This window comes from Anabas testudineus, chromosome 22 (assembly GCF_900324465.2).
Source record: "Anabas testudineus chromosome 22, fAnaTes1.2, whole genome shotgun sequence".
NCBI lineage: Eukaryota > Metazoa > Chordata > Actinopteri > Anabantiformes > Anabantidae > Anabas > Anabas testudineus.
In genome coordinates this window covers 17,187,230-17,200,362 of record NC_046630.1, presented here as the reverse complement: position 1 = coordinate 17,200,362, position 13,133 = coordinate 17,187,230, and the positions used below count along the sequence as shown (strand labels likewise).

Here is a 13,133-nt window from a genome sequence, read left to right as displayed (position 1 = left end):
TTGTAGCCATGTGGTTCATATTGTAGCTAGGACGGCCCCCCAAGCCCTTTGTATTTTTCTCTCTGTCACCAACATGAATGGCTTTGTTATCTAAAATCCAGCACCTAACTGGTTTGTATGGGCAGCTAAAAGCTCAATATTGCCTTTTAGAAACACACAGTCCTGGAACACTTAAAGAAAAACAAGCATTCCTAAAGGACGGGGGACGTCCAGCCAAGCAGAACTAAAATTCGGAAAGTAACTGGGCCCACGGTAGCTGTCTGACTCAGAGCTTTTCTTTTTAATAGTATATGTAAAATTAAACTAAAACTTCTTATATTGGACTATGGCAGTGTCAGCCATATGAGAAGATATGACTTTTCTATTTTTATTTTATGCCGTGATTATTACTATGATTCAATTCATAAACACCTTGTAATGTATCATCGCCTTTCCACTTATTATAGTGTGGCTTCTGACACACGTTTTGGCAGTTAGTAAATATGGGCTGTATGGGGTGGTCCACTATTAAAATAGGCTGGGGAAGTTACCAGAGCAACAATTCACTACAAATATCCTTATCTGGGACATTTTGCAATGACGTTACTGGATTTAAGAGATTCATCTTCTTATTTCATGCTACACTAGAGTTAGATATAAAGTTAACTGAAATATGATTAGTTATTACTGATCAATTTTGACTAATTAGCTGACAAATTGTTTTTTTTTTATCTCATGTTTCCCTTTCTCTTACTTTCCCTTTTTCTACATTTATCTTCTTTAATTCCAAAGAAAACACCTATCCTGGTCCTTTTTCCAGCCTTCTTCTTTACTTCCTATGCTTCATTGTTTCCTCTCCCAGGAGAGAACAACTAACCGGCGAGACACCCACAGAGCCATCTTCCGTCCTCCTCTGTCTTCTTCCCCCTGTTCCTCCTCATTTCACTAGAAACATCTCCTGTAGCTTTTTCTGGCTCATTATCCTAAGCGCTGCAGATCCACGCTGCTGTGATCTTAGAATGCCTTTTCTCTTAGCCTGTCTCTTTATACTGGGCTTTTTCTTTTGCTTCTGCACAAAGTCATTCCTTTTGATCGTCCACTTACTTTTACTCCTGCCTTTTTGTGTGGCTTTCATTACTGCATGTCTTCCTGTCCACCTATCCAAACACGTCTTTTTCTTTATACTGTTATCTTTTACATCCTAGGCTTCTATTTTATATATGAAGGTTTGTTTGGCTTAGGTGAAAGAAATTTCTCAAAGCCTTGTAGGGACTAACTAACTTATAGTTAGTTAACATTTATAGTTGCTATCACCAGTGAGACAGACCTACTCTACATCTAGCTAAGGTTTAACTGTCTCTATCTATGCCCCTGTCACCATTTTTATGCTGTGTTTCATGAATGTAGTTAGCTAGTTAGCTTTAAAGAAACTGAAAAACAAAACAAAAGACCCTTTTTGGCTTGTTATGCTTCCAACAGTTCTGAAATACAGATTGTTTGGGGGCCCAAAGTCTGTCAAATGCAGAAAGGGATTGTGTGGATTTGGAACTTGCTGTGCATTTTGCACTTTGCATATTATAATGTATCCCTAAGGCTACAGTCAAGTGGACTTTGCTCTGTGTAATCCTGGCTTGTACATCATGGTGGATGACTTTGTAAAACAAATGCTGTATTTTGACTGTTCAACTTACATTTGTTTTGATGGAACGCAAATTTGTTGACATTATAACCCTGTTGTAGTATCCTATTGATTTTGGTTTATTATTTTTGTAGTAAACTTTATGAAGTGAGGAGACACTGTTTCACTATCTGAACAGAGCTGAAATTTACAGTAGCTGCACACACATATTCCTCAAAGCATGTGGTGAACAAAGGAAATAAAATAACAGTCCATGAAAACATTATGTAATCTAAAAGAGCCATGGGCGTGTGTGTGAATGCAGCAGTGCATGCATTTAATGTATGAATTAATATCCTGAGATATATACAAAGATGCACTTCTGGTACAGAAGCTGGGAGGGTGAAGTCTGTATTATCATGAAGCTGGAATAGCATCCATGCAGGGGCTTTGTTCTGTGGATTATACACTTTCCCATAACCCCGCATTCACCTCATAGATTGATGACTGTGCTACCTCTGCCCCCAGCTCAGCCCTCTCTAATGGAGCAAAAGAAAAGCAGAGTGCCTCTCCCATCCTCCCTGTCATTACCATCCTGCTCCCACTTCTTCTTTTTTCTACTATTGTATCCTGAACTGCCATCCACCCTTCCACTCACAATTTCACCGCCCCCAGTGACGCCATGTCCTGAGACCGTATGGTCTCCCAGCATGTCTGCAACAACTGATGTAGTCGATTAAAGCTATGATTTCGGTCCTGTTATTCTTCAGTTAATAAGGGTCGGTTCGGAGCATAAGTAGCACTGGCCATGATGGGGAAATCATGTAACAAGTACCACAAGCAAAATTGAGCATGACGCAATAGCACAAAAAAGACACAGGCTATTACACCAGGCCACTGCACTGGCATAGTGAAACAATGCGCTGCTTTGGCCAATCAAATATGTACAAGCTTGCAAATCAATAGAGGATAACATTGTAACACAAAAGGTAAAACATTTGCAAAACCTTAGCTCATTATCGTAAGTACACAACTGTACAGTATTTTGTTTTTTTAACAAGATTTTATTATCAAGATTTGGTGGTTAGTAGGTGACTTTTTGTTTTTCCCATGCAAACTGCATCAGCATAGTAATCTAATTAAAATCAGTGAGTTGCCAACTTTCATGAGTGTGCTTGTGTACACTGAGGAAGACTACAAGCCCACCCAGACACCTGACATACACCCTTTTCACCAAGTTAGAGATCCTGGGAGGGGGAAAATGTCAACAAACTGAGTCGACACTCCTTCTTGATGTTTTAATCGCGACCAGAGCAGAGGAAAAGGGAAGGGAGTGCAAATGAAGTGAGATTTCAGCTTATGCTAATGATCACAATGTTGCCAGCTGCTGCAGAGCTGTGCTTTTGACTTGAGCAAAAGAACCTCCCATCCGTATCATCTTTAACAGCTAAACCACATGGCGGATATTACTGAATGTTGCAGGCCAGTTTACCATGAAACATACATCCAGAAAAGTCCATACCAGTGAAGAGAAAAATAATAAACATTCTCCTTCCAAATTGTTGTGTCATTTTGCTTCAGGTTTACTCTCTTCCTTACTTAAACTAAGTTCTATGTTGATAATAACCAGAGTGAAAACCTGGATATTAATATAATAAACAAATGTATAACATACAACAACTGTATAATTTTTATTAGTGCAAATGAATGCAAACAAAACATGCAATGGCACCGATCTCCAGCACAAAACATCACTTTCATTTTTACCTTCACATCCCATTTTAGATGTTGTTTCATGCTATCACCATCTAGCATTGACTTGAACAAATGTGACTCTTTTTTGTGGAACAGAAGCTTCATTGCAGCTGCTGCACAACAAAACATTATTGTTAAAATAATCATATGTACTGTAGGACACTGACAGAAGATGTCATCATGTGTGCTTTGGAAAACACAGCATTTGTCATTTTATTTTATTTAACTGAACCCAAGCATCACTAAATCATTGTGGTAAAAGAATGCTAGAGGACATTAAGTACAATTTGCAGTAAATGAGAATGTTCTGGATTACAACTGTGAAATAAACAGGTGATTAAGCACCACAGTCCATCTAAGCAAGATAGAAAATAAGACACACTCAAGAAGGAATACTGTATTTTGAGATGAAAGCTTTTGAAGCTACTCACCCAGCACATATTCTGGAGAACTTCTTCAGTCAACCCACAGAGCACACACACTCTGACTGTGTTCTCATACACATAAAGGGCACAGAAACAATCTTCATACAGCTATTCAATACCCCTCAGATTTATTTAAAAAACAAAAATGAAATGCAGTCATTTTAAATGTAGAGAAATTCAGTAATCCCAACAATTAATATTTTTAGACATGTAAACAAACCTCAAAACACAAGGCTCAGGTGCCATCTCTCTGCCATCTCCAGCTGTCTCGTCTACTCTCTTTGAGCAGTAATGCCATGACAGTGATCTACAAAAGACAGTAAAGCTTTGCATTGATTCACACTATGAGTAGCTCCGAGGCCATCAGTGGGGAAGTGACACTGTTGTAGCAGCAGCAGAATGTGGGGGTGGTTTCTCAGCGTTGATAATGTGGCAATCTTCATTTCACGCCCTGTGATTTTATTACATTTCCTCTGTCTCTCTTGGCGACCCAACGGCTGTCATCAAATTACAAGCAGCCCTAATTAGCTTGCTGTGTCATGTTCTGGCTTCAGACTGAAAAAAAAAATACATGTCACCTAATATTGTATTTCCTCTCATTTAAATCTTGTATTCACATAGTTCTTACATACCTTTTTTAACCAGCCTCTTAATATAAACAAAGGGATTCTACATGAAGACACAGTTGCTACCTAAGTTATATATTACTCACTTCATGTGAGAGAGTTCTGGGTTTTAGGTAGGGCTCTGTTGCAGAAGTGTAATTATCAGGCATCAGCAGTAGTCATCTTCTACTATGCACTAATCAGCATTTAATTATTCTGCAATTACAGTACTAGATATTGTATTATCATTACTGTATACTTCAAAAGTATACAGAAAATACAAAGTCATCAGTACTGCTACATGTGCTACTGTCCAATATACACTGTGCTCGGTAATATCATGCATTGGCTTGTTTTGTGTACTGTATGCGTGTTTGAGATGATAGGGGTCACAAGCTTCTTTTTCTCTTACTTCATTAGATCCATGTGGGTCACCAAGACAAGTGCACTTTGACCCTGTCAGGGTAGTGTGTTGTGCTTTCAGGACAGTCATGGTGCTTGTCAAATCCTTGTAAAAATAAATTAGCACATAGAGCCAGTTGCGGATCTTTAGTCACAGCTGTGTGTGCACATAACTGGATGTACTGTAGCTAACAGGTGTTATATCAAAGAAAGGATACTGAAGTTCAGTATCCAAATGATCAACCCAGCCATCAGATATGTAATTGTGACATTTAATGGCTTTATAAAGTTCTTACAACTAATGCGTAACAGAACAGAAAATGATAAAAGAGTTTGCACACCCAAATCCTCTTCAGTTTCATGACAAAACAAACCACTGGTCTGGGTGCTAGACCCATACTCCCTGGACACATTAATAATCACTTAAATTAGCCTACAGCTAATGAATTTATTAAAATATATAGACAACTGTGACCAAAAGAACTGTTATAGAACTGATATATTCTTCTTTAAGTACTCTCTGAAGATCGTTTACTGCCTATGCCACACAGCTTTTGAGCCGCCATCAATGCTTGTTGAAAAATTTCCAGGACTGTAAGAAGCTGCAGAGTTGATTCAGCTAAGCTGTCATCTCCACAGGCTTTCCTTGCCATCAGAAAGAATATATGTGTTTGTGTGTGGTGGCGGCACTGTAAGCTGAGAGTGGGAGTGCACTGTCATACCACAACTACTTGATGCATGACTCCAAATTATATGGAAGCAGAGCAGTGAGCCAGCAATGACTCATGGTAATAAAAGAGGTGGAATAATGATATTAAATGAATATATATAAAAACACCAAGTGTATAAAAGTTATTACCTAAAGTAAAAGTCATCACATGTCTATTTGGCCCCATGCTATATGTTTGTACAAAATGGGTATTTGCAGAACATTTTTAAATAGCTTTGGAAGAAGAAAAAGTCCCAGCAACCGAATAGTAAGGGAAAATAACTGCTATGTTATACATTATGAAGATTGCTCTTAAAGATACAGGTCAAAATTCTGTCGAATAGTTTTCATTTGATATGATCGAAGACTTATCTAAATGTGGAGGGGGGTTGGTTAAAGCCACCTGTGACCCAGACTCATTGAACAATACTGCCATCAATGCAAAGATATTAGCTTCTGAAAGCTTTTGATAAAGGCTCACCCTTCTAACCAATCAGAAAATTTCAGTTATTACTACTTTCAGTTTGGCAGAACAGCCAACTCTAGGAGTCCTGGTGGATGTCCTCCATATAACAATTACTGAGGCCAGTGTACTACTGGGAACACTCAGTACTTAAATTATTTTAATACTTTTATTATCACATTATTTTCATTTATCTAATGTATTTTTAGAATTTTACACAAAAAATTGTGAACAGTGAAGAGTTTCGAATACTTTCCAAACAGCACCACAGCCACTGTATCTGGCCTTCAACCATTTTTAGCATTGCTTAATAAACAGACCTTTTGCACATTATGCTAATAACGACATTTTACATTTGTTTGTTTTTCTGTCATCACATTATACTTATGGGGTCATTAGTAATACCTTGCTAAAGGCAACATAGCACTTCAGCAGTTTTCTAATGAACTAGATTAGTTTAGCTAGTGGCCTTTTTTGCCACATGCCCTGTATTTGCTCTCTGTGCACATACAGTAGTCTAGTTTAATCTCGAAGCGTGGCTCCATGTCCAGTGCCCTCAAGGGTGGGATGACCAAATCAGCCCATACTTTTAAGTGACAAACATACTATATACTATACTGTGTACAGTATCAAAAGTTCAACACAAGAATGGAGACGTATAAAAAGATATGTGCTATATCAAAAAGGCAAGCATACAATAATGCATCTTAGGAAAATATGAAATAATGTAGATGAAATCACCTGTGTTTATTTGATAGTGTTAGAGGCTGCTTGTAATATAATGATGATGACGATGTTCTTCCATGTTAAGATAATGCAAAAAACTGCTGATTGTACATAATTGTAATGAGTAGCACAAAGATTTTCAGATTGTGTAGGTTAAATTGTATTTGGCTTGTTTTAACCCCTTAAATCAAAGAAACCCACAAGCTCTTACGCTTTAAGCACAAGGACCTTTCTCTGTTTCATAATCGGAAAAAAAGCATTTGCACAAGCTCAACTGAACTCAGCTCATTTGCCTGAGCTGCCAGCTGAAGAATTAAGACCATGTCATCGGGAAAGAAAAGTCTTACCTCCTCACCAGGGACTGAGAACTGATGTAAACTAATGCATTTCTAGGTTTCCCCAGAGAGAGAAACATTAAGATATCTCCTGCTAGAAACAACTTTTGGATCTGGGTTAGAAGAAGATGAATAAATCCAGATGATGTTTTTTTATTTCACAGTACTGGGCTCCTATTGCTGTTTGCCTGTTCTCAAAGCTGTGTCCATAAAAAGACTTTCTCAAAAACATACTATAGATGTATAAATATCTGAGGTGTGTGTGTGTGTGTGTGTGTGTTTTTATTTGTGTGCACGTATACATGCGCTGCATATGAAAGCATAAGTCATTTAATCACATACCCAGCCATGACAGCTCCAATTGGAAGACGGAATTGTCACACCTATTTGTCTGTGAAAATCCATTCGAAATAGATGTATTTTGAGCTGTAGCTTGCGTTGAATTAAACTGTTTATGTTAGTGGAACATTACTCGATGGGAAGACAGACGAGGGACAAACTCTTAATTGCTTTTTTCAAACTCAAAAATTGTTAGTATTTTTTCTAACGAGGCAAGTTGGCAAATGTTATTGTTCAGTCAGTTTGCTTGTTCTTGTTGATGGGAAATAGGAAAGTGGGATGTAATGCATTTGTTGTCATTAGTTAAATCACTAAGATGAATAAAACATGCAAGTTCTACTATATAAATTACTTAAAAAGTTTAAAAATAAAGTTCACTATTTACAGTACGAGTTGCTTTTGTGTCCAGACCAACGATGTGGCAGGGAACACCTGGAACTGGCTCTACTTCATCCCCCTTATCATCATTGGCTCCTTCTTCATGCTCAACTTGGTGCTGGGTGTCCTATCAGGGTAAGTCACCTCTATATACGTATGTGTATACATACAAATGATGTTCTGCCTATACATTGGGGTCACATTACATGAAGCAAAGGCTGATTATCATTGATAATAAACACTGTTTAACCATTATGACTAATTCACTGTGCCCTGTATTTTCATTCATCAATAAGAAAGCCCTAGAATCTATTTGCTTTTATTTTTGTGTAAGAATTTGTATTCAAACATTCTGATTAATTAATAAATGAAAAACTGCATAAATGGGGTTTTAGTATACAATATTTGTATTTTACTTTTTTCAGTGACTCTGGTTTATGATTAGCAGCTTATCTACATTTTTATCCTTGCTGTGTCATGTTCTGGCTTTTTCTCTTCCTTGTTAGTGAACCCTGTTTCCTGTAAAATACAATTAGCACAGTGTGAACATAATTGTGAACAAAGATTCTGCAAAAATTAGTTATTACTGTATCTGTGGCCACATGCAGCATGATTCACAGTACATGGAACATTATCTGTCACAGAATAGGGTTTTAGGATTCTGGCTAGGGGTTAGGTCATGGATTATGATACAGTAAAAATGTTTATTTATAAAAATTCTGAGTCAGTGTTGAATATATAAATTCAACAGATTATTCACCTCTTCTCCTCGTCGCTTCTCCTCCTCACTTTCTGTCTCCCATCATTTTCTCCTGTCATACCATTGTGGCCTTGCTTAGTAGCTTTAATATCCAGGTCCTCCGTGCTCTTGGATCTGTTCATCTCATTTTCTGTATGTGGTTGCAAATAATCTAACATCAGAGAAAAATCTGATCTGCTGTGACTCACAGCCCAAATCAGGATGAAAGCAAACATTTGTGTGGTCTTGAGTTCCGGGTTGTTCATGCATGTTCATCCCATGTTTAATCTGTTTTACTAGTATACTGTATTTTGTATTTTATTCCACTATCACATATGGATGCCTGGATGATTTATTGTTTCAGTGTGTAATATATTTATGTAAATGTTACAACAGAGAATTTGCCAAAGAACGAGAGCGTGTGGAGAAGAGGCAGGAGTTTCTAAAGCTTCGGCGGCAGCAGCAGATCGAGAGAGAGCTCACTGGATACTTGGAGTGGATCTGCAAAGCGGGTTAGACTCATCTATGAAACAGTGTTAACGCTGGTGTTTATGTGTTTTTGTGTTATAAAAACATGCCCAATTGGTAGAAAAGCTGTCTTTCCTTTCTCACTCCCACTGCAGAGGAGGTGTTGCTGGAGGAGGAGGACGAGATTGCAGAGGAGAAGTCCCCGCTGGACAGTGCGTGGTACAAGAGGAAACAAAACCTTCCAGGTAAAAACAGGGCTGTGTATCTGTTGCCTGCTTTACCATGGTCCGCAAGTGCATGAGGCCGATGGTAAACCAGGCACAGGGAGGTGCAGGTCATCATTTATCACCGTACAGTTGATTTTGAATTGTATCAAATCATTTCATCCAGTTCTCTTCTCCTGTAGGAAATATACAGCAGGTCGTTTTAAGATATTTTTACATATATTTGTGAAACATTTTGACTATAAATTGTAATTTGTGGGTGCAATAAAGTTTAATTTTGAAACTAGTAAGGCTGCTGCCTGTACAGTAGCTTTAACATACATTTTACCTTTGTTTATAATGGTAATTATTTAATATGTATAAAGTTTTGACACACCCAAATCTCAACGAAAGCTAACTATCAATAGAGCTAACATTACACCATAATTTAATACAATTCGGTTTATTTATATAGTGCTAAATCACAAAAAGTCATCTCAAGGCACTTTACAGTTTACGGGTTAAGACCTTACAAATATAACTATATATAGAATTATATGGAAAATCCAACAATCCATCTATAACTTATAGATGATATGTAATGGTATCTCTCCCACCCATGATGTAAGTGCATTATAGCTGGTGTGAATGTGAGTATCCCATCATTGACTTCTACTACTTTCATGGTTTAATATTAAAAAATAAATTTGGCATTACATAAAGGCACCACTCCTGCATTACTACATTATTGCAGCATATTGTAAGTGTGATTGTTCTTTTCCCTTCTTGTCTGTGCTGTTATCTTTACAGTCTTGAAACGAGGCAAAGTAAAGAAAGGTAAAAACGACCTGATTGGTGCTGAGGAGGGGGAAGATCCTTTTGCAGACATGTCTTCTGTTGGTAAGCTTTACATCTTTTTAACCCACGGCCACCAGGAGATCATCACTGACCTTCACATTCTGTCTGTTCACAGAGTTGACCTTTACGTTAAAAGCCACTGTAGAAGCCCGTCTTCTACAATGAGCATAACTGTGTCCTCTGACTCACTGGCCTCCATTTATCAAAGTCGTATGTCATGTCACCTCCTCTTTATAATACACATTGTTAAAGATCATACACAAATTCAGCAACATACATGTAGAAGCAGATTCTGCACCATGTGGATCTGGAGTCCCAAAGCAGTTTCCGCTGGCCGTAGAAGAGTATCACCTTGAAGGAAAAGAAGAATAATTAACTTTTCTAATTAGACTGTTAAAATAGCAGAGAAGACAGAATCACCCGCAGCATATTAAATAGAGACTATTAAATATTAATGGCTTTCACGTTCCCACACATAGACAACATGTAATTGCTTGTCTATGGGTTGCAAATAAGCATAAGCATGGAAATTGAAACTATTTTGTTGCTTCCTTGTTTCTACTGACTATTACATCTTATGACTGTTTTCCATAAAATGAAGTGCCAGGGGACTAGATACGCTGCACGGTCAAATTTAGTTTGAACTCATTTATTTTACACATGATGCCTGCAGTTCTCCTGCATAGTACAGATGTAATAGGCAAATAATTTTAACTGAGGAACTGCAAGTAAAATTGAAGTGTGTTCAGGTGATTTTATGCTTTTCTTTATGTCCCCTGGGAAGGTTTTTTTTTTTTTTACTTCAGTTCAGTTAGTGATCTGAGACACAAACTTTTACATCAGTGTGTGTCAGTAGTTGTTAATGAATCTTTGAATCTAATTAATAGATTCCTAACTATATACTCTGCTTCTGCAACTGGGTCATAGTGCAATTTAAGTGGCAACTCTGGACACAAATACGTCTTTGTGCTCCCAACTAATTTTTTAAATTTTGAAGACCCGAGGCACAGTTGTAATCCTGATGTAACTTGGGAAAACTGACACACAAAGAAAGGGATGAATACATTGTCATTAGGAGGGATACCGCATTAGCAGGTGCTAAGGCAAAATCTCACAAAACACCAATATACAGCAGCCTTAAGATTACATAAATCTCTCAAAATGTTAACTGAATGGAAAGAAATAAAACAGCTGTGGACAACATTCCTGCTAAAACCAAACAATCAAAGCTAAACGGTGGACTTTATGTAAAGCTAAGGTAATCCTAGTAATCAAAAAAGTAATTGTAATGTCAGCATCTTGATAAGTGGGCTGATTATGGGGATGCTGCTAATCACAGTAGCAGGACGAAAACAAGAAAAACACACACACAGTGATTCACTGTGAAAACTGTGATGCGGTGACAAATGTTTAGCCTCTGCACACTCACACATTTCCTCTCTCACCTCATCATCATCACTTCCAGCGCCTCCAGGCTCTCCGTTTGGCCGAGCCAGTGTGAAAAGCGGTAAGATGGACAGTTCCTCTTACTTCCGACGTAAAGAGAAACGGACTCGCTTTTTCATCCGACGCATGGTGAAAGCCCAGAGCTTCTATTGGATTGTTTTGTGTCTGGTGGGCCTCAATACTCTGTGTGTGGCCATAGTCCACTATGATCAACCTGAGTGGCTTACAAGGGCCCTCTGTAAGTCACACATACAAATACACACTCATGCTCAAACACAGGTATTAATGTTTACAGCCAATAATACTAGTTTATCCTGTTTCTGTCACTTTGTCTGTGCTGCAAACAGACACAGCAGAGTTTGTGTTCCTGGGTTTGTTTCTGACTGAGATGTCACTGAAGATGTACGGCCTGGGAGCAAGGAATTATTTCCACTCCTCCTTTAACTGTTTTGATTTTGGGGTAAGTTACTGTCGACTGTAACATAGATAGAGGTAGATTTTAAATGTTAACCAGCAGTACTGGTTCTGCTTGGTTCCTTGACAATTTAATCCTCTGATTTCTTCTCCAGGTGATTGTTGGAAGTATTTTTGAGGTGATCTGGGATATGATTAAACCAGGAGCATCCTTTGGTATCAGTGTGTTGAGAGCCCTGCGACTGCTCAGGATATTCAAAGTCACTAAGTGAGTGAGTTTGTATTGTTTGCCCCTTTAAGGATTATGTCAGGTTTTTGGGGAGTCTGTTGACAAACATATTAACTTGCAGCTCTCAAAGCCTTCTATCAGTGACAGAAATCTGTCAAACAGGAAAACACCACCAACATGTATAATATTATAAAAAAGGGTTAAAGCAAAAGCCCTATTTTCAGTCAGTAGTCACTGTCTTGAATAAAGTGGCTCATGAATACATCTGCATCTACAATCCAATCTGTTCTTTTAGTTGTTAAAATGGGTGCAAATTACTTTAAAACTCAACCTTTTGGAGAAACAGCACTGTTGAACTCACACTGGTTTGATGGCAGTCCTTTTGTGGATGATCTGTAATCCTGTGATTCACTGAAACTGGCAGCTGCAGACCCTGACACATTGATTTGTTTCTTGCCAACTACAGCTGTTACTGCCAGTTTGTTCTCCGCTTTCATACTCTGGTTGTTTGTCTTGCTGTCATTTCTCAAGCTTTATGTTATATTCTGACCTTTTAACAAGACTGTTAAAAGGTAAGCACAGACTGATTTGTCTCCCCAGAATGTTTCAATTTCTGTCTGTTTCTGCTTTCTCTCAGATACTGGAACTCACTGAGGAACCTCGTGGTTTCCCTTCTCAATTCCATGAAGTCCATCATCAGCTTGCTCTTCCTCCTCTTCCTCTTCATTGTGGTCTTTGCTCTGCTGGGCATGCAGCTCTTTGGAGGACAGTAAGTAATGTCTCTAACCTATTCTTCTCTCTATTCTTCTCCCTTTCAATTACGATGCATTCACATACACACATACACTCCTCTCCTGTCTTCTATTACCCTCCTCTATCCATCTCTCCACCTGACCCTCCACCCTGCATGTGATCTCTGGCCCAGCATGGTGACGGTGTGTCAGACTTGTTGACGCCACATGTAGCTGGCACAGCAGCAGCACCTACTGCACTCTTTGAGATCACTCTCAGCAGGAGCCCTATGTCTTCTAATGACAGGAAC

At 38.4% G+C, this 13,133-nt stretch overlaps 1 protein-coding gene across 5 annotated transcripts in view; it reads left to right on the top strand.

Moving 5' to 3' along the window:
- cacna1bb (calcium channel, voltage-dependent, N type, alpha 1B subunit, b) overlaps positions 1-13,133 on the top strand; it is a 123,129-nt gene that overhangs the window by 53,414 nt on the left and 56,582 nt on the right. For all 5 annotated transcript variants that reach the window (XM_026339528.1, XM_026339531.1, XM_026339529.1 and 2 more), the window contains exons 9-16: positions 7,766-7,869; positions 8,870-8,985; positions 9,097-9,186; positions 9,955-10,044; positions 11,468-11,686; positions 11,796-11,908; positions 12,018-12,130; positions 12,729-12,860. In XM_026339528.1, coding sequence (XP_026195313.1) covers positions 7,766-7,869; positions 8,870-8,985; positions 9,097-9,186; positions 9,955-10,044; positions 11,468-11,686; positions 11,796-11,908; positions 12,018-12,130; positions 12,729-12,860 — 977 coding nt within the window. The remainder of the gene's footprint in view (positions 1-7,765; positions 7,870-8,869; positions 8,986-9,096; positions 9,187-9,954; positions 10,045-11,467; positions 11,687-11,795; positions 11,909-12,017; positions 12,131-12,728; positions 12,861-13,133) is intronic.